Source organism: Echeneis naucrates, chromosome 12, assembly GCF_900963305.1.
Source record: "Echeneis naucrates chromosome 12, fEcheNa1.1, whole genome shotgun sequence".
In the NCBI taxonomy this organism is placed as follows: domain Eukaryota; kingdom Metazoa; phylum Chordata; class Actinopteri; order Carangiformes; family Echeneidae; genus Echeneis; species Echeneis naucrates.
This window is the reverse complement of record NC_042522.1, coordinates 20,212,350-20,235,739: the sequence shown is the minus strand read 5'-3', so window position 1 is coordinate 20,235,739 and position 23,390 is coordinate 20,212,350. Positions and strand designations below refer to the sequence as shown.

Below are 23,390 nucleotides of genomic sequence, written 5' to 3'. Positions count from 1 at the left end.
GGGGACACACCTTCTTCCTGGTTCCTGTAATCATGGGAACAGACTGTCTCCAGGTCTCAGCCTCCTCTGAAGTGGACGATGATGATGATGATGATGATGGTGGTGTCACAGCAGGTGGGAGCAGTCAGGTAGGTGAAATGAAACGTTTACCTGTCTAGGCTCAGTCAGCATTGTCGTCATCATCATCATCATCTGGGCTGAACAGGAAGCCACCTGATATGGTCAGAGGATCATTGCGGCCTGGAGCACATTCCTCTCCACTATCTTTATTATTCAGCTTTTGTCCAGATTGGCTGGTGATGGGGCAAGTCAACAGTATCGGTTACCATGGTGATTTTCCTGTAAATCCTGATGTCATGTTTCAGCTGAGTCAGAGACGACTTTAACAAACACTTCCTGTCAACAGGTGAGACACTCAAGGAGTTTGACCGACATCTAACTACTCAGGCTGGTACTTTATTGTTTTAGTATCTGAGGAATGGAGCTCTTGCTGATGGAACGTGACTGAAACCAGGCTGATATCTGAGAAATGAGGTCAGCAGCCTGCAGCATCTGATTCTGCCCTGACAGAAACTCGGAGCAGTAATCTGCTCATTATCAGGGAAAGCACGCCTGGAAACATTGGAGACACAGGCAGTTGGACATGCTTTGTAACTTCAATCTGATGGCAGCAACACAAGCTGTGATGCCAGGTCGTCAGAGGTCAGAGGTCAGGATTCAATCTCACAGCACCACATGATGTAGCTGATCAGTTTATTGACACGACGGCAGAGTGAAGCTCATCGTCTTCTCTCCGAAAAACTCACCACAGTTACTGTCAAGATCACAATAAATATTCAATAGATGAAACCAGAGAATCAGCAGGACCACACAGCTCTAATGGGGGGGGGGGGGGCATCATATAGACAGTCACATCTTCATCTACAACACCAATGAGCTGAAATCATAGAAAAGATATGATACATATGTACAAAGGTGAACCACTATGCTAACAACTTCCATTCAGCTGTTCTTCTTAAGCTTTAAATTCAAACTATTATCTGTTAGCTTTATTTTTATTAGCCTCTCAGGAGCAGAACAGTTGGTTACTCAGAGATCTGATCCTTTTCAAATGTTTCAATAAACACACAGCAGAGCTGATCAGTTTCATATTGGGCAGATCAGCTGATTCTGTTTAAGGAGGAAACAGGAAGAAGCATCAGAGAGCAGCTGATGGAGGAGACTCTCCCTGTGGACTGGAGTGGGTAACAAGTTATCCTGAAAAATTAAAAGATGATTTGAGCAACAGGTTTGTGTAATTCAAAAATCTCATTTTATAAATAGAGAAAACGAGCTGATGTTTCTTAATACAATGAAACAAACTAACCTGTTATGTTTTTATCACAATATTAAATAACATATTCAGCCATTCTGTTCATTTCTGTTACATCTGCATTAACATGGCGCTGTTTGGGGGCAGCAGTGAACAACAGAGTCTTCCTGTAACAAAAATCCTGATCCTTCATGTCAAGTGCTGTATTAACATGTTCTGGAGCCTCAGACCTTCAACCTTTTTAAAATCAAATGTGGCCCTTTAAGGGCCCTTTCAACTGTAAATGAATCATTTCACACTTTAAAAGTGACAAACATGACCATTCACCTGAACAGGAAGTGTTTCAGAATGAAGATGCCAATGAAATGTTCGTTTGCCATTTCATCACTTTAGCTCACCTGGATATTATGAAACTCTGACCTGAAGGTGCAGACGGACTCATCATCATCATCATGTATCAGCAAAAGTGTTAAATGTGTTCATCATTTAAATAAACCCAGAAGAAAAGAAAGATAAATAAAACAGGACCTTCATTATACCTTCAGTAAAGTGACATGTTGACATGCAGCTGCTGCAGTCACACTGAGCATGCTCACACCGTTAGGGCACCTGCTGACATCATGACCAGCAGCAGAAGAATCAGGACAGACATCAACCTCCATGGACAGCAAACTGCCGCTGTTTGTGAAAATGTCTCCAAGTGTGACCTGTTTTTTAGTTTCAATGCATGCTGGGAAAAGAGGAGTCAGGCTGTGTGTCGGTTGCAGTGGGGGGGTACATTCACTCCCTGCAGGTGGGGGTAGAGACAGTGATGACGCTGTTGAGGTTCCTCCTCCTTCAGACGTCATCAAATATCCTGCTGCGAGATGATGACATGGACAGATACCGTCCTCCAGTGTGTCTGTAGGACAACACACACACACACACACACACACACACGTCACATCTGTAACTGCAGTGTTTGAAAACCATCTGTGGTGTTGACATCAGAGGACATAGTCCTGTTCACCTGGACTCGGAGTCCAGGGGGTCGTCTGTCAGAGAGTCAGCATTGAAGTCCAGCGGCTCAGCGTCCTGCAGCAGCTCAATACAGTCTCTCTCTGCTCGACTCCCAGACCGAGAATACTTGGCCTCTGTTCAGACGACAAGCGGCTCAGGCCAGATCTGAGAACATTGAAACATCAGAAGTGTCTGCCGTCGACTGACTCACGTCTGCTGCTGCTGGAGCTCACAGTGTCGGAGTAGCTGGTCTCCTTCATCTCGTGGCTGCTCCTGTTTCTTGTGGTGTAGTCCTCCCTCAGGTTTCCGTAACGCTCCTTCCACTCCTGCAACACAGCAGATATGTTGGTGAGTCTGAACCTGCTGCAAGACCAAGACCAGGACCAGGACCAGGAAGAGAACCTGGATCGTCAGCTCCTTCAGTTTCATCATAATATAGGTATCAGTGTGAATTGACTGTAGATGCAGAAACTGAGTGGCTCCTCCTACTGTCGTCTCCCTCAGGAGGAGGGGCCACCTGAAAAAAACACCAGGAACCTACGTTTATCAGGTGTGAACCAGACCAGGAACAATTCAGGTAAATTAAAGGTTCATCATGGGCCACTTCCTTTTCTGATTGGGTGGTAGCTAATAAATCATAATCTTCATAATCTAAATCTTCTCCTCTCACAGTCCACTGAGACATGTTATATTAAGGACTCACCCTCCGCCTGTTCTCTCCATCTTCAATCCTCTGCCTCTTCCTCTTCTCTGAAAAGAAACACAGATGAGTCTAATGTTCTACTTCCTCCTCTCAGTGACGTCAGCATCATCACCGAAGTGCTCACCTCTGCGAATAAGCTCCTTCCCCTCGTCAATCAGATCAGAGGTCATCTCGCTGTCGCCCACGAACTGCTGGAAGCCCAGAAGGTTGAGGCAGCGAGTCCCCAGGCTGAGGAGAGAAGGGGAGACAGTCAGAGCTCTGCTGGCTGACCTGAGGACACGCTGGATGACATGTCTCACCTGAAGTACGTGGCGATGCAGAGGATGACGATCAGCATGGGATAGTAGATGTAAAAACCGTTAGCAATGAAGGAGAGAACCTGCATTGATCCCATTATCTGAAAATAAGCCAAATATGTAGGGTTAGAATCTGAGCATACTCAGACAACGTCACTGACTGACTTACTGAGGTGTACGCCGTCTGCTCTTTCTTTTGGTGGGAAATGGCCGAGTCCATGTGGATCAAACCCAGGAAGTTGAGACACAAAGGTGGAGTCAGACGGCAGAACAGCCTGTGGGACGAGGAGATTTTACAAAATGTCTCATTTCACTTCAGCTTCACCTCCAATTTTTAATCAGCTCAGGTAATCCAGTTTATGGAGAAAAAACAGCTAAACCGTCTGATGGAGGTGGAGACACTTCCTGTAGAACGAGGACAACAACAACTTCCTGTCACTCACATGCCGCTGAACTGCAGGCTGTAGGCATCGGTCTGATGGTGGGAGGCCAGGTAATAATAGTTAAAGACCCGGATACGGAACACAGTAGAATACACGCAGGTACACAGGAAGAAGATGGTGATGAAGCACGCCATCTGGTGGACGGAGGTGAAACCATAAAACAAGATTGAGTCAACGCATGCCACAGCTGGTCTGTGTGACAGGTCAGAGGTCAGCAGAGACTCAGAAGACTGATACGGTCTGATGTGATCACTCTCAGGTCTGTCAGCAGCTGGTTAGCCTAGCTCAGTACAGCACGAAGACAGAAAACAGTTAATCTGCCTCTGTTCAAAGGGTTTGTGGGGTCACTATGATCTTTGACCTTTGACCACCAACCAGGGTCAGCAGCAGTCACTGTGAGTCTGTGGTCTTACCTCAATGTATAGGTAGTTGTAGTCTCTCTCAGCCAGCTGGATGAAGACAGCGAACAGAGACAGGACGGGTCGCGTGCTGAAGAAGGTGCACTCGGACCAAACCACAGCCACACTGAACAGGACCAGGATCACCGACAGGAGCCGGTAGAACCAGCGCTTCAGGAGACACTCCCAGTACCACTCTGCGCACACACAGACACACACAGGTTTGAAGGCTCAGTTTGTAATATGTCTGTCAGCCATTTTGGTTTTTGAAAACAGTAAAATGTTTTTTGTGTGTTTTTACAGCCAGCTGACTCGCCCACTGATGTGCAGATAAAAGGCAGCTTTGAGGCTCTTTAGACCTGAATACAGGTCCAAGTTTAGACTCCACAGAGACCCTGATCTTGGACCCACCTACAGTCGAGGTGTAAATGTATCTGCTGAGCCAACCAGCTGGCTCCGTGGACTGGAAGCTGTGGACAAACTGGTGGGTGGAGCTGGTCTCATTCTTGGCTACGTCCTCCAGGTGGATGGCCTGCTGGAGGAGAATCTGCCACTGCACATGAGTCCTGTTGTGTCTCTGAACTGCATAGATCACCTGTGCATGTACACACACACAGAAGTAACAGATGTAACAGAAGGACCTTCTCAGTTTCCTGTCTAGACAGAGAAACAGATCTCAGTGACATGTATCTCCTCAGGTGTATCCCTTCACCTGTTTGTGAAGCTTCACCAGGCTCTTCTCACTGGGATACGAGTTCTGCTTGTCATCAAAGTCTTCGTAGTCATCCATGTTCCTGCCCATCTTCTCCTGGTAGTCCACTGGGCACTGTGGTGGTGGGGTGGGGGTGTCAATCGGTCTGATTGGTGAGATCTGATTGGTGAAGGTCAGGCTTTACTTACCTTCCTGAGAATGGTGTCGATGTATTTCCTCAGCGGGTGGTTGTACTTGATGGACTCGCTGACCTTTCTCACCTCCTGCAGCAGAACAGACATTAGCAACATGAGATTAAGGTGCTGACCTTTGACCCCAGGCCCTCAGCGTAACTTCCTTCTGGCTCACCTCCATGACATCCTCCAGGTTCTCCTCAGCATCTGCCTTCTCTGTCATCAGCTTGGATGCCTTGAAGTATGTTTTGATGAGCTGGTGTCCGTGTCTCGAGGCGTTCCAGTAGGACCGGGGGATCTCCACCAGCCCATAACCTAGCAACAGGACCAGCAAAAACAGGCCCCAGGTGTTGGCCGCTGTGATCCCGATGGTCTGCAGCTCATACCTGAGCCACAGAGAGAAAAAACACACCTGTGACCCTGGGCCAGAGTACGGTGGGGTCATCTTGTTTCCCTGGACTCACCAGGACAGGTGCCATTTCGGGTGGACGGCCACGTAAATGAGCAAGGAGCCAAAGATGAGCAGGTAGGTCCCGTAGTAGATGGCGTTTTCTATCAGGGCCGTCTTTATCTTCCCAGTGATGGAGAATCCTCCTGAGCGAGCGTACGACTGCATGAAGGGCAGCAGCAACCTGAGGACAGACACACAGTCACAAACTGACTTACTGAGAGCAGCTCTCTCCTTCAAGAAGCTGCAGACTCATACTGACCAGGTGAGACACTGAGACGTCCAGTAGACCACCCTCCAGAAGACGGGCATGATGCCATCGGGGATGTAGCTCCATGGCTTGTAACACGGCTCAGGTACACTGTCAGGAACATGAGGAGTCATTAGAGACAAGGCAAGGGACCACCTGAGAACTCAACGTCATCCCACAATTGAAGAAGAACTCGCCTTAAACCCAAGAGGACCTCAGACATGTTGAATCTCCTGGTGCATGTGTGTGTGTTTTTTTTTTTTTTTTTTTTTTTTAATTGTCTCAAAGTCTCCTCATCTTCAGATCCATCTGATTCTGTCTGATCACTTCAGACTCTGAAACTAAAAACAAACACTGAATGTCTCCTTCTCTACAGAAAAGTTCCTCTCATGTGTTTGGGTCGTTTCTATCTTTATTTGATCAGGAGTTCTGCTCAGTAATGATGAAAAATCAGCTCCAAATATCTGATTGTCTTTCTGTCAACACAATAAACTCAGAAACATACAGGACTGATCCGGAGACAGTAAATTTAATTTAGTTTATCAGTGAAGTCAGTTTCAAATTGGGCAGCTCAGCTGATTCTGCAGTTTAAGGAGGAAACAGGAAGAGGGTTAGAGAGCAGCTGATGGAGGAGGAGACTATTCCTGTGGGCAGGAGAGGGTTAATGAAGTGAAACCTTCACGTGTTGTTCTGGACAGATTATTCGGTCTCAGAATTCCACCTCTGCTTCACACCGACCTTTTCGTGGGCGGGACAGATGCATTTCCTGTCGTGTGATTGGACGGTAATGGACTGGCAGTGGCAACTGAGGCCTGGGTCTTGTGGTCTATCTTACACTGCTTGTAGATGGTCTGTAAGGAGGACAGACAAACAAGCAGTTATTACATTTTATTGCATGTGATGTTACATCACAGGGTTTTAGCCCCTCTGTGATTTCAACTAATACTGCTGAGTTAGAACTGTCTCAGACCAAAGACACACTGGACACAAAACCAAATAAAGAGTAAAGGCTTGTCAACTTATACAAACTTCCTTTATTATCATTTTATTAATAGACATGTTATGAGATGGTTTGATAATAAACGTGAACTGCTAATTTTTTGACACTTTAACCTGTCGTGAAATGTGTGTTCAGGTTTATTTGCTGCCACAGCGTCAACTTTCATTTGACCAAAATGTGATTTTATCATGTTTCATGCCCTTTTAAGAGTTTCACAATTATTTTGGCTCAGAATGATCTTGACATCAGGTTTCATATTGTCTCATGTTGATGTGGAGTCCCACTGACCGTGCTGACGTCCAGGGGTAGGATGAAGACGATGAGGAAGCACAGATACCAGGCCAGCAGTGTGCCGAACAGCACCATACGCTGCTGCTTCCTGAAGTCTCCATAGCGGTGCAGCAAGAAGAGTGCCAGGAAGAAGACCACCACGATCTCGATGCCCAGAGCGGCACCGCTCATCCCGCTGCTCTGGTCTCAACCCGGTGCCAACCTGCAGGCAGAGAGCACCTGTTACCACGGAGACCGGCCTGCTGTGACATCACAGTGAGGTCATCCCATCATGAACAGGAGAAACGACCAAAACCTGTCAGCGCAGTGTGAGGCCATTTGAAACATCAAGAATGGGATTATTAATTATAGATCAGAGCCATCATGTGACCGAAAGACCACCATCATCTTCATCATCATCCTCATCATGGTCATGGTCAGTAACAAGGCCCCATAGCATCATGGGATTACTACAGAGACGCACTGACCTGGAAACCATGAAAGGGCCTTTTGTGTAGTTGTTGGGGGTCTCATTCCGACATGGACACTGATTCCGGTCCAGACTCCGAGACGTCACTGATCCAGAGGTAGTCCGGTCGGTGTGTGTGTGTGTGTGTGTGAGAGACATCAAATATACTAACAGCTGGCTGGAGACAGTTTACCGTCTCAGTACAGGTAGCTGTAGCTGTAGCTTTAGCTTTAGCTTTAGCTGTAGCGTTAGCGTTAGCTCGCTGTCGGCGCTGACGTGTCGGCTCTTACCGCGGGGTGTGTGTGGTGGCGGCCCTCCGGGGGGGTCGGGGCGGCCTCAGGACTCTGTGCTGACCGCTGGGAGCTCTCTGCCCGGTGTTGTGTCGGAGCTCCGCCGTTAGCCGAGCAGCAGCAGGAACATCCTGGTTCTCCGACAGGGAACAAGCCGGGACCGACGATGACGTCAGTGACCGCGGCTGTGCGCGTGCGCAGTCCAAACGCTGCCGTCCCCCTAGAGGCGGACCGGAGTACAGCATGAATGAATGAATGAATGAATAACTCCATGATTGACGTTAAACTAAATTATCTGAAATCGTCATGTTTCAAATTTGAGGCCCACATTTTAACTTCGGAAAATGCTTTGCGAAACCAAATCCAATTTGCTGGATGGTTGGGCCAGGTGGACTGGTTCTGTTCAGGTTCTGAATCCAGGCTGTGAGCATTTTTCTGTGGACTTTTGAGACCTTTGAGAATTTCACTGGATTCATGTAGAACCAAGATCTGATTTAGAATCCAAGACCACACGGAGGCCGTGTGGACCTTTACCGTCTTCCTTCATGACTAACCAGTGAAATCACCGGCACTATTTCTTATGTTTGAATCGTCAGCTGATGCTGATAGGGTCAGACGGGTGTTTGATTTCATTATTATTGAGTCAGAGCAGCAGGTCTGATGAACTTTGACTGTCCGTTCTGTTTCAGAGCTCAGTCCAGTTCTGATCGACCTTAGCTTAATGTTTGACTCAATTTCAGTCTATTTTCAGGTCACAAACGCACTAACAAGGGTGCAGTCAGGGACTGACCTTACCATGAACTTGATCCGTCTGCTTTTGAACTTCATCATTCAGAGACTTTATCTCTGAACAAATATTTACATGATCAGCAGCTTATTTCCTAACTCAGAGCCAGAGAGGCCAGAATAAATTATTTTTGTCCAGATTTCAGAACCTTACATTCTGCGTGTCTCACCGTTATGTGATAAAATCAATGTCTGCAGCTGTTATGGAGAAACATCATGAGGTCGCCGCATGCAATACTCAGCTGTGAACACAGCATGTGACAAATGAGCACCTGTGAAGAGTCGCCACACCTGCAAACCTGCATTCTACCAATGACGACTTGGATGGTGTTGACGTCTATGGGCGATGACTTTATAATCCTGCCCCAGTCTGCAGTAAAGGATAATCTAGGATTTATCAAATCGTTTTTATTTTTAAAGTTTGTGCAGAAACTGATGAAAACTAGTCACGACTTTATGAGATAATAAGAATCAGATGCCGAGACACTTCCTGTAAAATCTGTAATAATTCAGATTTAGGGGCCAGATGAAACAATCATCAGTCAGCGACGTGGAGCCAAAATAAGATCCTTTAAAATGAGTCATCGGACGGTTTTCTGTTCACGCAGTATCACACCTGAATTACTTCACGGACTAGGGGGCGGAGCCGGACCGCTGTGACGTTTCTGGCCCCAGCGACCCTTGGACCACCCCGCCCTCGCCCTCTCTGATTGGCTGTCTCTGTCTCTCCAGGTGTCACGTGAACCCTTTCTGGGTTTGGAAGCCGCGAGACCAAAATGAACTTTAAGGCCAGAAGGCCTGAGATCCGAGACCGGAGACTCGAGACTGCACCATCAAGACGAAGAATTCAGACTGAAGTCTCAGACCCCCAGAGAATCTGCCAATGATCCACAGCACCAGGTCGTGGTCCAGGTCCAGGTGAGAACACAGGAGTCAGGCCGCTGCGACAGGGGGACGGGGGAGGTCCGGAACTTCCTCAGAATCTGACAGATGAAGTGGCTCATTTGTTGTGAGTCCAGGTTTTCATTTAACGGGATAGATTCAGAATCATGTGAATTCTGGACTGATGATGATGTGTGTGGTCACTCCACTCCCTGTCTTCCAGTATCCTGTGCCTGTCCCCTCCTGAGTTCACCATGCCCAATGACATGGTCCTACCTGTCTACCTGTCCAACCAGGACATGGTCTGCAGGACGAGTCTGCAAACCCGTGAACCAGCTCTCAGGTTTCAGGCCCAGCTGCAGCCTGAGGACGGAGGAACCACCACCAAAGGAAAAGTTAAAAAGCATGTGACATTTGCTGACCACAGAGGTCTGTCTCTGACCAGGGTCAAGGTCTTCTCCCCGCTCAGCGACCCCATCCATATCCCCCTCAACATCCAGGAGATGCTGAGCTCTGCTGTGTCTCTGACAGGGTCAGGGGCGGTGGAGGAGGACCGGCTGGTGCTGGACTTTGCTCAGCCCTCCTCAGACTACCTGCACTTCCGTCAGAGCCTGGAAAGGAACTCTGTGTGCCTGGAGCACTGCGTGCCGAAGGAGAAGGCTTTGGTGGGAACTGTTAAGGTCAGAAATGTGTCCTTTGAAAAGTCTGTTACGATGCGTGTGACCTTTGACGCCTGGAAGAGCCACACAGATGTGGTCTGTGTGTACGTGAAGGACGCCTATCCCAGCTCCTACAGCGACACCTTCTCCTTCAAGGTGTCCCTGCCCCAGGAGTTGCCACCACACAGGCAGGTCGAGTTCGCTGTCTGTTACCGGGCGGGTGGGTGCGAGTACTGGGACAATAACCAAGGTAATAACTACAGGGTCGTCTGGTCCTCCATGAGGAGGAGCCATCAGGACGCCGGCCACCGGCACACAGACTCCTTTGACTTTAGGATTCATTTTGACAGATACGGCAGCCCCACCTGCTCACATGGGATCTTCCCCGATTGGCCGAGCTACGCTGGGTATGAAGACATCGGCCCGTACTACTGACCAGTCTGAGTCATGTGACCTGTCGGAAAAGGACTGGGATGTTTTGGGGGGGGGGGGTCTTGGTCACAGACTCTGAGCTTCTTCTGATGTGACCTGATCCTGGTTCAGAGACCTTCATCAGTCCAGCTCTGAAAGTGTCCCGTTAATGTCCTCAGTTCATCCAGAGAGTCTGAAGGATGTGGACTGTGGAGGCACTGAACTGCATTCAGACGTGTTTTGAAACTATACTGTTGTTGTTGTTGTTGTTGTTGTTGAGTTAATGTGTTTGTCTCTTTGTTGGTAAATTTTTTGAACAGCTTGTGTGTCTGACTTTTGGAATAATTTGGGAACACTCATCAATAAAGTTATGTTCGAAGTTCTTGTAACGCTTGAGAATTGAAATCCAGTTTGACTATAAAAACAAAATTGTTTTAGATGGCAAGCATGCAACAGTTCACCAAACTGCTCTCAGAGTTCTGGATCAGTGGACTCTGCAGGATCTGGAGGATCCACAGGTCGAAACACAATAAAACTCGTCAGATTTTATATCTGTTGGCTCGTTTTCAGATGAATCTCATAAGTGACATAAATGAAGGACAGTTTATCACTGCTCAAATGTGTAATCATGTGGATGAAAAGTGTCTGACAAATAAATAGTAAATGAGGAGAGAGACCCGGATGTAGTCAGTCCTCACCTGCTGCTGTTCCCGCTCTTGTCCGCTAGATGGAGGCGGAGTTCCGTCACATAGACATGACGTCACTGCGTTTTCCGGTGACTTTCGGACTTTTCCGCCTGAATTCGGTCAAACAGCCGATTTAAGGAGTAATTGTAATTTAAATTTGAACACTAGAGCTCAGAGGTCAGGGGTCAGGGGTCAGCTTTACCCCAATCTGTGAAGGTTCTTTGTTTTTTACCCCCCCTCCGCAGGGGGCGGGGCCTATGTGACGCAGCGGGCCGCCGCCTCACTTCCCCTCCGCTGCAGGAAGAGACCGAACGGCTCCAAAACAGCCGAGACCCGCCGACCCACCCGGAGGTCGGACCACAGGACCCGGTCTGGACACGATGAGGAGCCCGGTGATGGACAGAGTCCTCCCGAAACAGCGCCGCTCGGACCTGGGCCCGGACCCGGAGCAGTAGCCGCGGCCGTTGGTTGTTATTGTGTCCGGGGTGGGGGGGTGATGGCTCCCGGATCACAGCTCCGCTCTGTCCGGCCTTTCTCTGCTCCATGACCGGCCAGCCATGAAAACCGTCAATGAGAACAGGGAGGAGGGGGAGAGGGGGGACGGAACGGGGTCCGGGGACAAGGACCGGGGCCGGGGTCGCGACCAAGATTTGAAGACGGTCCGGCTGTGGAGAGACGCCGCCCTGCGCTCCAGGAAGCTGAGGACGGACCTCCGGCAGCTCACCCTCTGCTCCAAAAACAACCGGATCACTCTGCCGGAGGACGTGGCCGAGGTGGAGGTCCTGAATCTGGGCAACAACTCTCTGCAGGAGCTGCCGGACGGGCTGGGATCCGCCTTCAACAACTTGCGCATCCTCGTCCTGCGCAGGAACAAGTTCAGCACGGTCCCCCGCGGGGTCTTCGAGCTGGGCCAGCTGGTGGAGCTCGACATTAGCCACAACTGCCTGAGGAGCCTCCCTGAGGGGGTGGGCCAGCTCCGGGGGCTGAAGAAGCTCTGCATCAGCCACAACAAGGTCCAGTCTCTGCCGGCTCAGATTGGAGCGCTTCACGACCTGGAGGAACTGGAGCTCAGCTTCAATGACCTGCACCATCTGCCCTCCACTTTCTCCAGCCTCACCAGGTTGCGGACTCTGGACGCAGATCACAACAAGCTAAACCAGTTCCCCCCTCAGATCCTGGCCCTCGGCGAGCTGGAGGAGCTGGACTGCTCCGGGAACAAGTTCGAGGTGTTACCAGCAGAAATCATGAAGCTGCAGTCCATTAAGATCCTGTGGCTCAGCAGCCTCCACGTGTCCACCTTACCTGACACCTTCTGTCACCTGCACAACCTGGAGAGCCTGATGCTGGACGGTAACAGTCTCTCTGAGCTGCCGCCTTCCTTTGGAAACCTGCAAAAGCTTAAAATGATCAATCTGTCCTCCAACGACTTTGAGATCTTCCCACAGGTGATTTTAAGCATCACAGGGTTGGAGGAGCTTTATGTGAGCAGGAACAAACTGACACACGTTCCAGAGGAAATGGGTCGACTGGAGAAGCTGGTGAACCTCTGGCTGGACAACAACAACATCACATATCTGCCCGATTCCATTGTGGACCTGGAGAAGTTGGAGGAACTTGTTTTACAGGGTAATCAAATAGCCATTCTTCCAGATAATTTTGGAAAGCTGTCCAAAGTGAACATATGGAAGGTGAAGGATAACCCTCTCATCCAGCCTCCGTATGAGGTCTGCATGAAGGGGATTCCTTACATCGCAGCCTATCAGAAGGAGTTGGCACATTCCCAGCTTGCTGTGAAGCCGCGGCTGAAACTGGTCCTGATGGGAGCTGAAAACGGTGGGAAAACGTGGCTCAGACAGAGCGTGGTGAACGGGCAGCAAGACGTCACAGGAAACCAGGGAAACAAAGGGATCGAAGTCACTAACTGGGTGGCAGATGCTGATCGCTGTCTCACATTTCTGGTCTATGATTTGTCAGGGAAACAAAACTACGACCTCATTAAACCCTTTTTCCTGTCCCCCGGAGCTCTCTACATCATCGTGTTCAATCTCAAAACATATTCACCCAACAACTTTTATGCCAATGTTGGTTATTTCCTTCACCTTCTCAGTGCCAAAGTTCCCCATGCCGTGGTGTGCTTGGTGGGCACACATGCAGACCTGTGTTCGGAGGTGGAGGTGGAGGAGAAGAGTCTGGACATTCACAGACAGATCGGCCTGCAGGAGAAGAGGGACATCCAGAGTCTGAGGGCTCTGGCTCTGCAGGTGGACCAGGCCCTGGACCAGGGCTACAACGTTCGCTCCTCCAGCCCTCACGTCCTCTTCTACGGCGTCTCGGACAGGAACTTGAGGCAGAGGAAAGCCCAGCTGCAGTACGTGCTGAACCACCGGCTGCAGATCCTGTCTCCAGTCCTGAGCGTCAGCTGCACTGAGACCCAGAGGAACATCCAGAGGCTGAGGGAGAAGCTCATGTCTGTGGCAGACCACAGGGAGATCTTCCCTAACCTCCACCGTGTGCTGCCCAAGTCCTGGCAGATGCTAGAGGAGTTGCACTTTAAACCCAAAGACTTGTGGCTCTCCTGGTGGGACTCGGCCCGACTGGGCCTCCAAGCGGGGCTCACAGAGGACCGGCTACAGAGCGCCTTATCCTACCTGCACGAGAGCGGGAAGCTGCTGTACTTTGAGGACAGCCTCACTCTAAAGGAGTATGTTTTTCACAATCTTCCACGGTTCATTTCAATCCTTAATGTTTTCTTCCAGAGGGATGAGTCCACGCTGTTGGACCGGCTTCTGTCTGAGGGGGAGAGGGGGGACAAGGGGAGGGTCAGTCTGGTCATTGAGGATGAGAAAGGGGAAAACCTCAGGGTGACCCACCTGCAGCACCATGTGGAGGGCTTCCTCCAGCATGGCCTTCTGCCCTCCAATGTCATCCGCCTGCTCCTCAGACCGCTCATCCAGACACAGCAGGACCTCCACCTCATTATGGAGCTCCTGGAGAAGATGGGGATCTGCTACTGCATCAACAAACCCCGTGGCAAGCCTCTGAACGGAGCCACGGCATGGTACAAATTCCCCAGCTACGTCAGTAGCGAGCCACCACCGTCCGAGATGTCGGCTGGCGGCAGCTCGCTGCCTCAGTGTCACTTCTTCTCTGTGGAGCAGCTGCACATCCAGTACAGCTTCCCTTTCCTGTTTCCTCCAGGACTGTTCGCTCGCTTCAGCGTGCAAATCAACAGCCACGTGGTCCAGAGATCGGATGGCAGACATGAAATCTTTGCCTATCGAGGTAAAGTTCCCGTGGTGATCAGCCATTGTTCCTCCAAGGGTAAGCTTCAGGCAGAGACGCTGTCCATCGCCAGCCACGCCTCACTGCCCAACATCTGGACAGCATGGCAGGCCATCACTCCGCTGGTGGAGGAGCTGAATGTGCTGCTGCAGGAGTGGCCTGGCCTGCACTACTCTGTCCACATCCTCTGTTCCAAGTGCCTGAAGAGAGGGACGTCCAGCCCACATGCCTTTCCAGGTGAGTCCAACAGTGTCCCCAGCTGCTGCCGGCTGCCCCTCATCAGGCACCCGACCACTTGTTGTAGATACAGCGTCACCATGGTTACCAACAACAGTGAGCAGTGAACATATTTTCGTATGTGCACTTTATACAGTTGAACTGTAGTGTGATGTAGAATAACCACAAATATTACAGAGACTGTTGGACTTCCTTTCTGCAGACTCGGTCTCTGTCCTCAGCGTGAGTGTTGTGAGGATTGTGTGTCTGTGTGTGTGTGTGTGTTCCTATTGCCTTGCGGTGTCAGGTCGTCCTAATTTTAGTGGGACACAGATAGCTGGCACCTGGACTGAGGAGTCGGACTGCGCTCTGAGTCAGAGCTCACAGCCACCTGAATCTGAGGGGTCACACCTGTGTGGTGACATCATCAAGTGAAAGGTTATGAAAGAGAGTTCACATAATCATTGATCAGGATCAGAAATCAATGGCAGCCTGTAGCCTCTATGTGTTAAAGTTAGCAAACACAAAGATAATATTAGTGTCTGTGTGACTCCCTGCTGCTCAGCAAGTTCCTCATAATCCACTTAAAGGATCTGTGGGGATTAAACCCAGATCCAGATCCAGCAGTGGAACAGTGAGTCGCTCAGTCGCAGCCGATTTAACTCTCAATCTTAGAGTAAGGTCACAGCTGGATCAGGCCTTAGCCCTGCCCACCACCCGCTGGCTCCAGGTGAACATGTGACAGAACAGAGAAGGTGAACCATCAGACACTCAGTGAGACCCAGACTTAGATCAGGACTTTGATGAGACCAAGAGATGACACAGTGAGAGAATGCTAGTGGTAGGGCTAATGCTAATACTCCCTCTACTGACAAGTCTTCTTTGTTTTAAGCCCCCCTACCCCACAGGCCACCAGAGTTGGGAAATAGCAGTGAGCTCTTTAACACCAGTTACTGTAAAAATGCTCCATCAGGCTGAGATCTGAGTCCTGGTGTAGGTCTAGACCAGCTTCCAGACCGGGGGGTGGTTAGACCATCGGCTCTCAACTGGGTCACATGATCTTCCTCCTCAGTGGAAGTTTATCTGGTTTTCATGGAAATGTGTTTGTATGAAGCTCTGGTTTTTGTCGACTTGTTGATATTTTACTGACAGTGTTTGTGTCTGGGTCTGCCCCCCCTCCACTGAGCTGTCACACTAAGAGGTGCGTGTGAGTAATCCGGTCCGAGGATGATGTTACATCAACTGCAGTAATCCTGAGGGGGTCGTCTGATCAGATGACTGGGCTGCCTCTTATTGTTCCTGATCAGACACAGCAGAGATTTGTCTCTGCGGGGACGTCCACTCCATCAAACCAAGCGCTTCCATGTTGTTGTGTCTCAAAACATCAGAAACACAATGTGCCTGCCAAGTTTAGTGTGTCCTCAGCTGTGTTTCTGTGTGTCTGTGAGTGTGTTCATTGTTGTGTGGTGTTGATCCCAACAGAGTGACACAATGAGCAGCTTCTTGTCTGCTTCGTGTCTGCTGTCAGTGTGTTAGTGAGTCTGAGGCAGCTGATCTCAGTAGACAGAAGATGTTAACAGCTGTGCGTCTCTGCACGCGTGTTAGCTGACTGTAGAGATAAACACCTGAAAACATGGATCACATGACATGTCACCGCACTGAGCATGTGCACGCTGGTGTAAACAGGAAATGGATTCACAGCATCACACACATTTCAATCGTCTTTTATGAGGTTTAATCCTCAAGGTCACCCCCCCCCATCCTCTCCAGGCAACAGGAAATGTCTCCAGCCCTCTCAGAGTCGAGGCGTCTTCCTTTTAAGGCTGCAGGAGAACTGTGTGTGTGTGTGTGTGTGTGTGTGTGTGTGGGGGGGGGGGGGGTTATTTGGAAGGAAAATGAACTGAACTGTTTGTCTACCTGCTGGGGGGGGGCATTCCTGTTTGTTGATGTCTTTGTGGGTCAGAGTCTGTCTTCCCCTCAGTCAAGGGGGAGGGGAGGGGGAGGAGTTGACCCAGTTCAGGACGCAGCTGGAAAACATCTGACAGAAACGGTCTGAGGGATCGAACCTGCGGACAGAATTCAGCGCTCGGCGTCTCTCAGATGCTCAGATGGTCTTCACCAGACCAGGATCCTCCTCACTGATGGACCCCATCAGCTGTGGAGACAGAGCTGTGATTGGTTCAGGCTGATGAGGAAGATGAAGGACAAACACCTGCACTGCCGCTATCTTGTTTGGCACTCTAATGATCAGATCATCTGATAATCTGATCATCCTGGAGCCCTCAGGGATTAAATCCTGGACATTGGTGGATCTTCTCTAAATGGCACAGATGATCCAGTCACACAGGTTCCGATCCAGGACCAGAGTATTATCGTGGATGATGAGAACCCCCACCCGAAGAGACTGAGTGTGTCTCTGGCCTCTGGTCTCATGGTAGACTGAGTGTCTCTTCAGGTCCAGATATTGAGTAATGAAAGCAGGTCAATATTTGTGGGGCAGATAAATCTAGATCAGACTCTGCTGATCTGGGTTTTAAGGGGGGTTGAAGTCCTGAAAACAGGTTTTATGAGACTATAATCCATGAGCCATGTCCATCATGGTTGGATCAGGGTTCCTGTTTCTGACAGCAGAGGCCACAGAGACCTGATGACATCTGAGATCTGGTTTCAGACCTGTCCCACACCATCTCAGAGGTCCAGACTGATGATATCTAAATTGAACAAACTGCAGATTAAAGTAACAGGAAATGAACCAGCAGCCTGTCAGGCTAAAGGACTGGGCCCCCTGGTGGTCCCAGTTGGGTGTGAACCCTGATAATGATATAAGCTGAGGCCTGTTGGTCTTGTGTTCCAGGTGAGCTTCTGAGCCAGCCGCGACCCGAAGGTCTAACAGAGATAATCTGTCCGAAGAACGGCTCGGAGCGGGTCCACGTGGCTCTGGTCTACCCCCCCACGCCGACTGTTGCCAGTCCCGGTCTCCAGTGATGACGCCCCAGGTCTGGATCCCGCCCCCTCTTTACGCTACAACCTCCCCCGTCTCAGTCTGACAGTGGCGTCACGTCCTCACCGCCTCACATGTAGGTACACACGGTCTCAGTGATGTCATCACCACTTGACTTGTTGCTGTTGTGTTGATGGACTTTGTTGTCATCTTTGTTGTAGGTTGCTTCTGACTCATCGCTCCAATGCCAAACAGAACTGTATTGAAGGAGCCTTTACACTTGACCCCTGATCCTTGACCTTTGACCCGTCCTCAAAGAGCCACAGTTTTTTCACATTGAAAAACTTCTTGAGCCGTGGACCAGGTTTCTGATCATACCAGGACCAAGGACCATGATGCCAGGATGAGGAGTTTTACTGTACTTAAATCTTCTGCAGTTTCTTGAAGTGATTCTGTTCTGAGATGACAACGGCGGAAAGAAAGACATTAGAGGAAGACGGTGTTTACAAACCGTCTCTGAGTCAATACGTTGGACAGATTATTGACGAGACAGGAAACGATCACCAACCTGATTCGCAGCCTTAAGTGAATGTTTGTTTCCATGGTAACTCCCCCCCCCACCGTCCAACACAGGACATCTGTCTTCCCTCTACATATCTTGATGTAACAGTGAAGCACAGGATCTCTGAGGTCTGATGGGACCAGGTCTCAGATCCAGCTTTCCCTATCAGAGGAGGGGGGGGTGTTTGTCTCTGATGTAAATAATATCTTTATTTTTCTATGTTGACACCAGATGTCACCGCTACAGCTTTGACTTTATTTACAGTGCAATGTTGTGCATGACTCACTGAGAGTGCACAGTTTTCTATGTAGCTGGTTCAACCTCACAGCTCAAAATGAAATACCAAATAAATAAAGCAGGAACTTGCTTTAGTACCACTGGATTGGGGGGTCTGTTCATACACACTGTGACTGAAGGGTTGACGTCTACCGCAGGTCCAGGTTCTACATTAATGCAATAAAGGCTTCGCAGGTCTCAGTGCACAGAGAAATGCTCGCAGTCTGGAGAACCTGAGTTTTGAAACCAGCCATCGGGCCTTCTGGAACTTTGTGATGTCACAACAAAGCAATCAGACCAGTACTCCTGTGGACACCATCCAAAGAGTGTTTACCTCAAATCTGCCGGAATCAGGAGAGGGGATCTGGTCAGCTGACAGACCGGTGGATGACGTCATCGGGGGGGTCAATGCAAAGTGTGAAACCTTTTTAATGTTAAAGTCCACTTTGAAAGACTGCAGATACACGGAGCTCATAATAACAATAATGATGATGAGGTGGTGACGTGAGGTCACGTGTTCGCTCGGTGCCGGTCAGCTGACTCCTCCTGGCCGCCGGGGGGCGCCGGAGCTCCGCAGCAGCAGAAGAAGAGGCTCGCCGGTCGGATCTTCCTCTTCCCTTCGCGGCCTCAGAGGTAGGAGCTCCTTGTCCCCGTCCCGAAACCAATCTATGTTAAATCTGCTCCAAACTGTGCCATCCGGCTGTCTAAGCCGCTTGTTCTGGTTCTCCATCACTGAATCCATCAGATGGAGAGGCTCGTTCGGTTCCGGAGCCGGAAACTCTTTTTATTCATAGTCTTAGTGAAGCCGCCGGTTCGGTGCTTCGCGGCTGTCCGCCATGTTGGTTCTGTCTGAAGACAAAAACCGGCAGAATCGACGTTTGATCTGGATTTAACCGTTCAAACCGTGTCTGTGTGCTGTGGTTGGGTGGGGGCCGGGTGGGGGCCGGTGGGGGGGTTTGTAGCACCTGTCTGGAGGTTTGTGGAGCCCGTGCTGCTGAATGCTAAGCTAACGCTAACGCTCCGTCTCTCCACAGACTTTCTGAAAATGGTCCGCTACTCCCTCGACCCAGAGAACCCGACTAAATGTGAGTAGGAGCGGCCGACACCCGTCCTGAGGACGGCTGAGCTCCACATGGAGCCGGACCTGCTCACCCCCTTTACTGACTACATCTTCTTGTTTTGCAGCATGCAAGTCAAGGGGCTCCAACCTCCGGGTTCACTTCAAGGTAAGACGGTCCGGATGGGCCACATTTCTGGGTCTGTCAGTTTCTCTCCCAGTCTGAACAGAAACTGCTTTATGCCAGGAAAGATATCAGAACACTCGTTTATAACGTGGTTCTGTTTTTACTTATTGATAGTGTGAGAGGATTTTGTGTCTAAACTTCTTAACATTCGACCCAGCTGACCCTTCAGGAGGTCCAACACTTAAACCATGATGGTATTCTTCCTGTTCCCTCCTTAAACTGCAGAATCAGATGATCTGTCCAATCTGAAACTGACTTCAGCTATAAACTAGATTTCAAAAGGTGTCTGAAATCAGTACGATATTTTTCTGATCCGATCTTTTTTGGCTTTTTAGAAAATAAAGAAAATGTGCTGTTTTTGTGACTGTCTGGACTCTTGTGTGGACAGAACACCCGTGAGACAGCCCAGGCCATCAAGGGGATGCACATCCGCAAGGCCAACAAGTACCTGAGGGACGTGGTCGTCAAGCACCAGTGTGTTCCCTTCCGTCGCTACAACGGTGGCGTGGGAAGGTGCGCCCAGGTGAGCAGGAACTTGAGTGTTTGTGTGTGTGGAGGTGAGGTGCTGCAGTGATGACTCTCTTAGGACACCTTTGGATCAAAGATGAAACTAACTTGTGAAACTGAGCAGCCTCTCTGAGCTTCTGTGTTTTGGGGGATGGAGGAATCCGCGTAAACAACGTTTGTTGTTTCAGGCCAAGCAGTTCGGCTGGACTCAGGGCCGCTGGCCCAAGAAGAGTGCAGAGTTCCTCCTGCACATGCTCAAGAATGCTGAGAGCAACGCTGAGCTCAAGGTACGTCCAGCTGCAGCTCAGATTAGATTGATTAAAGAGGCGATGAGGGAGGATGTTTGAGAACTGAAGTGATCTGATCTCTATCAGATTAGAGAAGATCAGGACATTAAGGTCTGAGATAGGAACTGACAGGAAGGAGGACTTAATGGTCAGATGATGTTCCTGCATCAGTTAGCTCATACAGACCAGACTGTGATGATGACCCTTTAGGACACCTTTGTATTAACCATGAAAATACAGATCAGTCTGAGCAGTCTGAGTCTCTGGGACCTGAGCACATCCTGTGGTCTGCTCTGATTTGTTCAGTCATCAGATGTGGATTATTGATTTTTGATTAAGTTAAATTTAACCTTAATTTATTTTTGGCTTTGTTGATGGTGAGTCAATCTGTTCAGCTTCAGGTAACTGACTGTTGATTTAGGGTTAGGGTGTTTTTGATGTCTTTAACGCTGAATACAACAATTTCCTCACATGGATAAAGTATCTAAGACCAAACTGCTGATCAGAGGGTTTAACTCTGTTATCAATAATTCACTTTCATCAGTGACAGCCCTGAACCTGACTTTAATGTCGACCAGGACCTGAGTTAATGTCTCTGTCGGTTCTGGACGGAAATTAAACAATGACAGAATTTAAATATTTCTGACCAATCAGCTGTTGGTTCAGAGTCTGGACCAGTTCTGGGTTCTCACCTGTCCATGTGTTTTCAGGGTCTGGATGTGGACTCTCTGGTCATAGAGCACATCCAGGTCAACAAGGCCCCGAAGATGAGGAGGCGTACGTACCGCGCCCACGGCCGCATCAACCCGTACATGAGCTCTCCATGTCACATCGAGATGATCCTGACGGAGAAGGAGCAGATCGTCCCCAAGCCTGAGGAGGAGGTCGCTCAGAAGAAGAAGGTACGTTCACGTGGGGGTGGGGCTGACGCTGCGTTCAGACACAGCCACCTGCAGGTTGGGCTTTGTTTCCAGCTGATTAACAATCAGCCAAATTTATTGAAATGCCTGACAGGGAGTTTGTCTGAATGCAGCCACATCACTTGAAGCTGCAGGGATGACGACTTAGGACACCTTTGGATCCCCATGAAAACAAACCAATGACTGAGCAGCTCCACCCGTCTCCCCCTTTTCTCTCACCTGTCTCACCTGGTCTAACTGAGTTTTTCTTTGCAGGTTTCACAGAAGAAACTGAAGAAACAGAAGCTGATGGCTCGGGAGTGAAATGACTAATAAAGTAAAACCTGTTGTTGTCACTCAGGTCTCTGTTCCTTTGTTCAAAGCTCACAGACAGCACCGTCACATGACCTGAAGTTCACGTCAGTTGGTGAGTGTAGAACCAAGCAGGCTTTTAAGGTGGACCTGGCTATTAACTGAAGATGCAGAATAAAGCTGATAACGAGACCTGATTTTGGTCATGTGACCTGAGAACAGGAACTGACTTCAAATTTCCCTTCAAATCTAAGTGAAATTAATTCGAACTGATGCTGGAAACACCTGAAGTTTTCCCCTGAACGGTGAGGGTTCTCTTAAGTTTCCTCTGGCATCAGAGGCCGGTTTAAGGGAAAGTTCCTGGTGGTCTGACTGTCCTGATCAGCTGATGGTGCGATCATTCTTAGTTATTGATTATTGGTCGCTTGAGCTGTGATGTCACACATGAACGCTGCCAAACAGGTGACCTGAATCCGGACCAGAAAGATGTTAAAGGAGTCTTAGGTCGGGACTGACCACCGGGGGGCGCCGTTGTACCACAGTCTGATCGGGACTCCGAGAAACCCGATTCTGATCAGATGCTTTGACATCACTGAAGAATATTGATGACTGTCGGTAAGTGACGGCCTCGTTTTTCATAAAACCTGTACAGTGACCTCAAACATTAGAGGGCCACACCGTCTGAAGGCTGACCTAAATCCGATCTGCTCAAAGACTCGAGCTGAAAACCAGCCGTCAGGACTTCTGGAATTTTGTGATGTCACAACAAAGCAGCTGTCCTCAATCACGCCCCGCTAGCCCCGCCCACCTGGACTCGTCGCTGTATTTTCATTGGATCTCTCAGGAGAGAGGGTCAGATCGTGTCCTGACTAGCTGTCAAAAACATTTTTACTTCATTGTTTTCGTTGACTATTAGTGGTGAGCTGCTTCTTGTCTGAACAGCGTTTGTGTTTATATTATTTTTCTATACATTTATTTTTTTTATATTTTAATTTTAATTTTAAAAAGGTTTCTATTTTTCTATTTTAAAGTTGCTAAATGTGAGAGCAGGACAGATGAGTTCATGTGTACACATGAATTAAAGACAAGTCTGATATTTAAATGGAAAGCTTATTCATCTTAACAATGAAGGCTGTTAATCATTAATATATATTATTAATATAATATATTATTAATATATTAATATTATTAATATAATCCTGTAGTTCATTAGTACAATAACAGCTTTATTATTCAAACATCTATTTTCATGACCAAAATATCATAGAGGGAAATGTTGTTTGTATAGAATACATATTATTTATTTGTTTATTTTCAAGTTTGAAAACATGAAAAAAAGGCTCAGCAGAAATTAAATCTTCAGGTCGAAACCACATCTTTTTCCAGAATAATCCAAATGAGTTCATAAAATCTGTGAACCTCTTTAACGTGGACACACACAGCAGACTCTTTTAGAAACATCCCAGAAAATGCAGAATCTTATTTATGTATACTTTTTTATTCTACATTTAAATGATTTCATTATTTTCTCAATAATTTCCTGACGTGATTATTATTTCGTGTTATTTTATTTTTTTTTTAGAATTCTCGGTCAGTTTTTGAGGTTTATGCTTTTTTGTTTTAAAAATAAAGTCTGACTACATTTTTCCACCACAGAGACGTCAGGTATGAGCTCGA

General features: G+C 48.7%; 4 protein-coding genes and 3 non-coding genes across 9 annotated transcripts; 6 read left to right on the top strand and 1 right to left on the bottom strand.

Annotated features, from left to right (window-relative positions):
* Positions 1 to 739: 739 nt before the first annotated feature.
* lmbrd2b (LMBR1 domain containing 2b) lies at positions 740 to 7,933 on the bottom strand. Of its 2 annotated transcripts, XM_029515681.1 has the most exons (18): positions 7,764 to 7,933; positions 7,023 to 7,227; positions 6,473 to 6,585; positions 5,747 to 5,845; positions 5,501 to 5,668; positions 5,212 to 5,422; positions 5,052 to 5,126; positions 4,864 to 4,977; positions 4,563 to 4,746; positions 4,167 to 4,348; positions 3,754 to 3,887; positions 3,480 to 3,585; positions 3,314 to 3,411; positions 3,139 to 3,242; positions 3,015 to 3,061; positions 2,523 to 2,637; positions 2,322 to 2,445; positions 740 to 2,213 (listed from the first exon to the last, which is right to left on the bottom strand). In XM_029515681.1, exons 2-18 carry the CDS (start codon positions 7,194 to 7,196, stop codon positions 2,150 to 2,152), a joined length of 2,112 nt encoding a protein of 703 aa, XP_029371541.1. In that variant the 5' UTR covers positions 7,197 to 7,227; positions 7,764 to 7,933; the 3' UTR covers positions 740 to 2,149. The 2 variants fall into 2 exon arrangements, with proteins under 2 accessions (XP_029371541.1, XP_029371542.1); XM_029515682.1 differs by lacking the exons at positions 740 to 2,213; positions 2,322 to 2,445; positions 2,523 to 2,637 and adding an exon at positions 2,708 to 2,828.
* A 1,752-nt stretch (positions 7,934 to 9,685) lies between these two features.
* Positions 9,686 to 10,525, top strand: ppp1r3b (protein phosphatase 1, regulatory subunit 3B). The gene has a single exon (XM_029516478.1). It carries the CDS (start codon positions 9,686 to 9,688, stop codon positions 10,523 to 10,525), a length of 840 nt encoding a protein of 279 aa, XP_029372338.1.
* A 944-nt stretch (positions 10,526 to 11,469) lies between these two features.
* mfhas1 (multifunctional ROCO family signaling regulator 1) lies at positions 11,470 to 18,565 on the top strand. Its single transcript, XM_029515560.1, has 3 exons — positions 11,470 to 14,706; positions 17,540 to 17,762; positions 17,848 to 18,565. Exons 1-2 carry the CDS (start codon positions 11,745 to 11,747, stop codon positions 17,668 to 17,670), a joined length of 3,093 nt encoding a protein of 1,030 aa, XP_029371420.1. The 5' UTR covers positions 11,470 to 11,744; the 3' UTR covers positions 17,671 to 17,762; positions 17,848 to 18,565.
* Positions 18,566 to 19,034: 469 nt separating this feature from the next.
* On the top strand, positions 19,035 to 21,757 carry rpl17 (ribosomal protein L17). Of its 2 annotated transcripts, XM_029515561.1 has the most exons (7): positions 19,035 to 19,097; positions 19,499 to 19,549; positions 19,650 to 19,690; positions 20,097 to 20,231; positions 20,404 to 20,502; positions 21,213 to 21,404; positions 21,678 to 21,757. In XM_029515561.1, exons 2-7 carry the CDS (start codon positions 19,510 to 19,512, stop codon positions 21,723 to 21,725), a joined length of 555 nt encoding a protein of 184 aa, XP_029371421.1. In that variant the 5' UTR covers positions 19,035 to 19,097; positions 19,499 to 19,509; the 3' UTR covers positions 21,726 to 21,757. The 2 variants fall into 2 exon arrangements, with proteins under 2 accessions (XP_029371421.1, XP_029371422.1); XM_029515562.1 differs by lacking the exon at positions 19,035 to 19,097 and having other exon boundaries at positions 19,499 to 19,556; positions 19,642 to 19,690.
* Positions 20,274 to 20,340, top strand: LOC115052502 (small nucleolar RNA SNORD58). The gene has a single exon (XR_003841371.1). It is a non-coding gene; the product is annotated as a small nucleolar RNA SNORD58 (small nucleolar RNA).
* Positions 20,693 to 20,757, top strand: LOC115052496 (small nucleolar RNA SNORD58). The gene has a single exon (XR_003841365.1). It is a non-coding gene; the product is annotated as a small nucleolar RNA SNORD58 (small nucleolar RNA).
* Positions 21,551 to 21,614, top strand: LOC115052495 (small nucleolar RNA SNORD58). Its single transcript, XR_003841364.1, has one exon. It is a non-coding gene; the product is annotated as a small nucleolar RNA SNORD58 (small nucleolar RNA).
* Positions 21,758 to 23,390: the final 1,633 nt, after the last annotated feature.

Excerpts from the sequence above, each read along its gene's own strand:
- ppp1r3b (XM_029516478.1), top strand. The coding sequence starts at position 9,686 with ATGCCCAATGACATGGTCCTACCTGTCTACCTGTCCAACCAGGACATG.
- mfhas1 (XM_029515560.1), top strand. The coding sequence starts at position 11,745 with ATGAAAACCGTCAATGAGAACAGGGAGGAGGGGGAGAGGGGGGACGGA. Across the intron at positions 14,707-17,539 it reads CAGCCCACATGCCTTTCCAG|GTGAGCTTCTGAGCCAGCCG; the intron begins GTGAGTCCAACA and ends CTTGTGTTCCAG.
- lmbrd2b (XM_029515681.1), bottom strand. The coding sequence starts at position 7,196 with ATGAGCGGTGCCGCTCTGGGCATCGAGATCGTGGTGGTCTTCTTCCTG. Across the intron at positions 5,669-5,746 it reads ACGTCTCAGTGTCTCACCTG|GTTGCTGCTGCCCTTCATGC; the intron begins GTCAGTATGAGT and ends GTCTGTCCTCAG. Across the intron at positions 2,638-3,014 it reads ATGGAGAGAACAGGCGGAGG|GAGTGGAAGGAGCGTTACGG; the intron begins GTGAGTCCTTAA and ends GCTGTGTTGCAG.
- rpl17 (XM_029515562.1), top strand. The coding sequence starts at position 19,510 with ATGGTCCGCTACTCCCTCGACCCAGAGAACCCGACTAAATGTGAGTA. Across the intron at positions 19,557-19,641 it reads AACCCGACTAAATGTGAGTA|TTTTGCAGCATGCAAGTCAA; the intron begins GGAGCGGCCGAC and ends TACATCTTCTTG. Across the intron at positions 19,691-20,096 it reads ACCTCCGGGTTCACTTCAAG|AACACCCGTGAGACAGCCCA; the intron begins GTAAGACGGTCC and ends TTGTGTGGACAG.